General features: G+C 34.0%; 1 protein-coding gene across 4 annotated transcripts in view; it reads right to left on the minus strand.

Moving 5' to 3' along the window:
• The window catches only part of LOC137622249 (diacylglycerol kinase theta), a 130152-nt gene that overhangs the window by 58434 nt on the left and 69218 nt on the right, over positions 1 to 2500 (minus strand). For all 4 annotated transcript variants that reach the window (XM_068352762.1, XM_068352763.1, XM_068352760.1 and 1 more), the window contains exon 2: positions 1149 to 1228. In XM_068352762.1, the coding sequence (XP_068208863.1) occupies positions 1149 to 1228 (80 nt within the window). The remainder of the gene's footprint in view (positions 1 to 1148; positions 1229 to 2500) is intronic.

Below are 2500 nucleotides of genomic sequence, written 5' to 3' on the forward strand. Positions count from 1 at the left end.
ATTACTGGGCGTTGTTTCTTAAGCAAAAACGCAACTCTCCAGAAGGACTTCAATCAAAAGATTCTTTTTTTTTTTCTATAGCAAGGTGTTTCCAACTAAATATTTTTAATCCAAGCTCTTTTTTAAAATTCTGGGATTAATATAGATTTCGCTAAGGGAATTATTACGGTATTTATCATACAAAATATGAAGATTTGATTGCAAAATAAGAAAGAATATCTTATGAAAATTATGAAGACACTAATAGCTTCTTCTTTTATTTTTCACTTGGATTTTAGATTTGTAGAGACGAGTGTTAGATTGTCAAGAATTGTATATATATATATATATATATATATATATATATATATATATATATATATATATATATATATATATATATATATATTTTTATGTAAGTGTGCATATATATGTATATATGGATATATATATATATATATATATATATATATATATATATATATATATATATATATATATATATATATATATATATATATATATTTATACTTATATATATATACACACACACACACACACACATATATATATATATATATATATATATATATATATATATATATATATATATATGTATATTTATATATATGTATATAAGGTTTTGGCTTTGCTAAAGCCCTAAAACGTTATATAGTTACTACTCAAAGAGCTATGGAAAGAATAATGAAGGGATTAACACTAAAAGGCAGGAAGAGAGCAACATGGATACGAGAGCAAACTAAAGCAAAAGGATATTCTAACAATTGGTAAGAAAAATAAATGTAAAATGGGTAGGATATGTAATGAGAATGACAGATAATAGACAACAAGAATAAGAGAAGGGATCCTAAGAGATTTCAAACGAAGCAGAAAGGGAAGAGAAGACGATGGTTTGAGAATGGGTCCCAAAAGATAGCAAACGAAACAGAAAGGGAAGAGAAGACGATGGTTTGACTAGCTAAGAAAATTTCCTGGTCTATACTAACATAAAGACCAGAAACAGACGTAAGTGGGAATATATACATGAAGTAAGTGGGAGTGCACGTATGAAGTCTTCGTCGTGCAGTGGACTAGCAACGACAGCTGTTGATAATAATGATGACGATATGATACTGATGTTGCGTCACAATAATGAGGGTCAAACTTACCTTGACTAGTGTAGGGGCAACGGTCGAACATGGCGACACAACAGTTTTCAAGCACTTGTCATGTACAACGAAATTGCAGACTGAAATAGGAGAAAAAAATATGATTAGAAATAGTTTATAAAATCATATACAAAATCATTTATATTAGGTTTCAATTACAAAATAATTTAATTTATATTTCAATTGGATTTTTTTTTCCAGAAATGAAGATTTGAATTTAAATACGATGATGAAATTAATGTAGATTAGGTTAGGTTAGGTTAGGTTAAGGTAGGGCAGGTTAAGGTAGGTTAAGGTAAGGTAGGGTAGGGTGGGGTATGGTAGGTTAGGTTAGGTTAAGGTAGGGTAAGGTAAGGTAGGTTAGGGTAGGGTAGGGTGGGGTATGGTAGGTTAGGTTAGGTTAAGGTAGGGTAAGGTAAGGTAGGTTAGGGTAGAGTAGGGTGGAGTATGGTAGGTTAGGTTAGGTTAAGATAGGGTAAGGTAAGGGTTAGGGGTAGGGTAGGGTGGGGTATGGTAGGTTAGGTTAGGTTAAGGTAGGGTAAGGTAAGGTAGGTAGGGTAGGGTAGGGTGGGGTATGGTAGGTTAGGTTAGGTTAAGGTAGGGGTAAGGTAAGGTAGGTAGGGTTAGAGTAGGGTGGGGTATGGTAGGTTAGGTTAGGTTAAGGTAGGGTAAGGTAAGGTAGGTTAGGGTAGGGTAGGGTGGGGTATGGTAGGTTAGGTTAGGTTAAGGTAGGGTAAGGTAAGGTAGGTTAGGGTTAGGGTAGGGTGGAGTATGGTAGGTTAGGTTAGGTTAAGGTAGGGTAAGGTAAGGTAGGTTAGGGTAGGGTACGGTAGGGTAGGGTAGGGTAGGTTAAGGTAGGTTAAGGTAACTTAGGTTAGGGTAGGGTAGGATAAGGGTAAGGTAAGGTAGGTCAGGTAACTTAAAGCAAATTTCATGAACTGACCAAAATAACCAATCTTATATTTTGACATCATTTCTTTTTATTTTTTTTTTTTTTAATTCCATTCGCTATAAACATCTCCGTTTTGATATCTTCATCCACTGCTCTGTAAACATTTTCCTTTTTTTCATTTTATTCCAGTTTTTCAAAAATTGTTTTTAAGGAAAATTAGTTTATTCTACATTTTGTACTTGGGGAATTTATGTGACTATATTCTCTCCCTCTCTCTCTCTCTCTCTCTCTCTCTCTCTCTCTCTCTCTCTCTCTCTCTCTCTCTCTCTCTCTCTACAATTTCTTCCTTCCTCCTATTCATGTCTACCCACTTCTATCTTTTCTCCATCCTATTAGATTCTCTCTCTCTCTCTCTCTCTCTCTCTCTCTCTCTCTCTCTCTCTCTCTCTCTCTCTCTCTC

This window comes from Palaemon carinicauda, chromosome 29, assembly GCF_036898095.1.
Source record: "Palaemon carinicauda isolate YSFRI2023 chromosome 29, ASM3689809v2, whole genome shotgun sequence".
Taxonomy (NCBI): domain Eukaryota; kingdom Metazoa; phylum Arthropoda; class Malacostraca; order Decapoda; family Palaemonidae; genus Palaemon; species Palaemon carinicauda.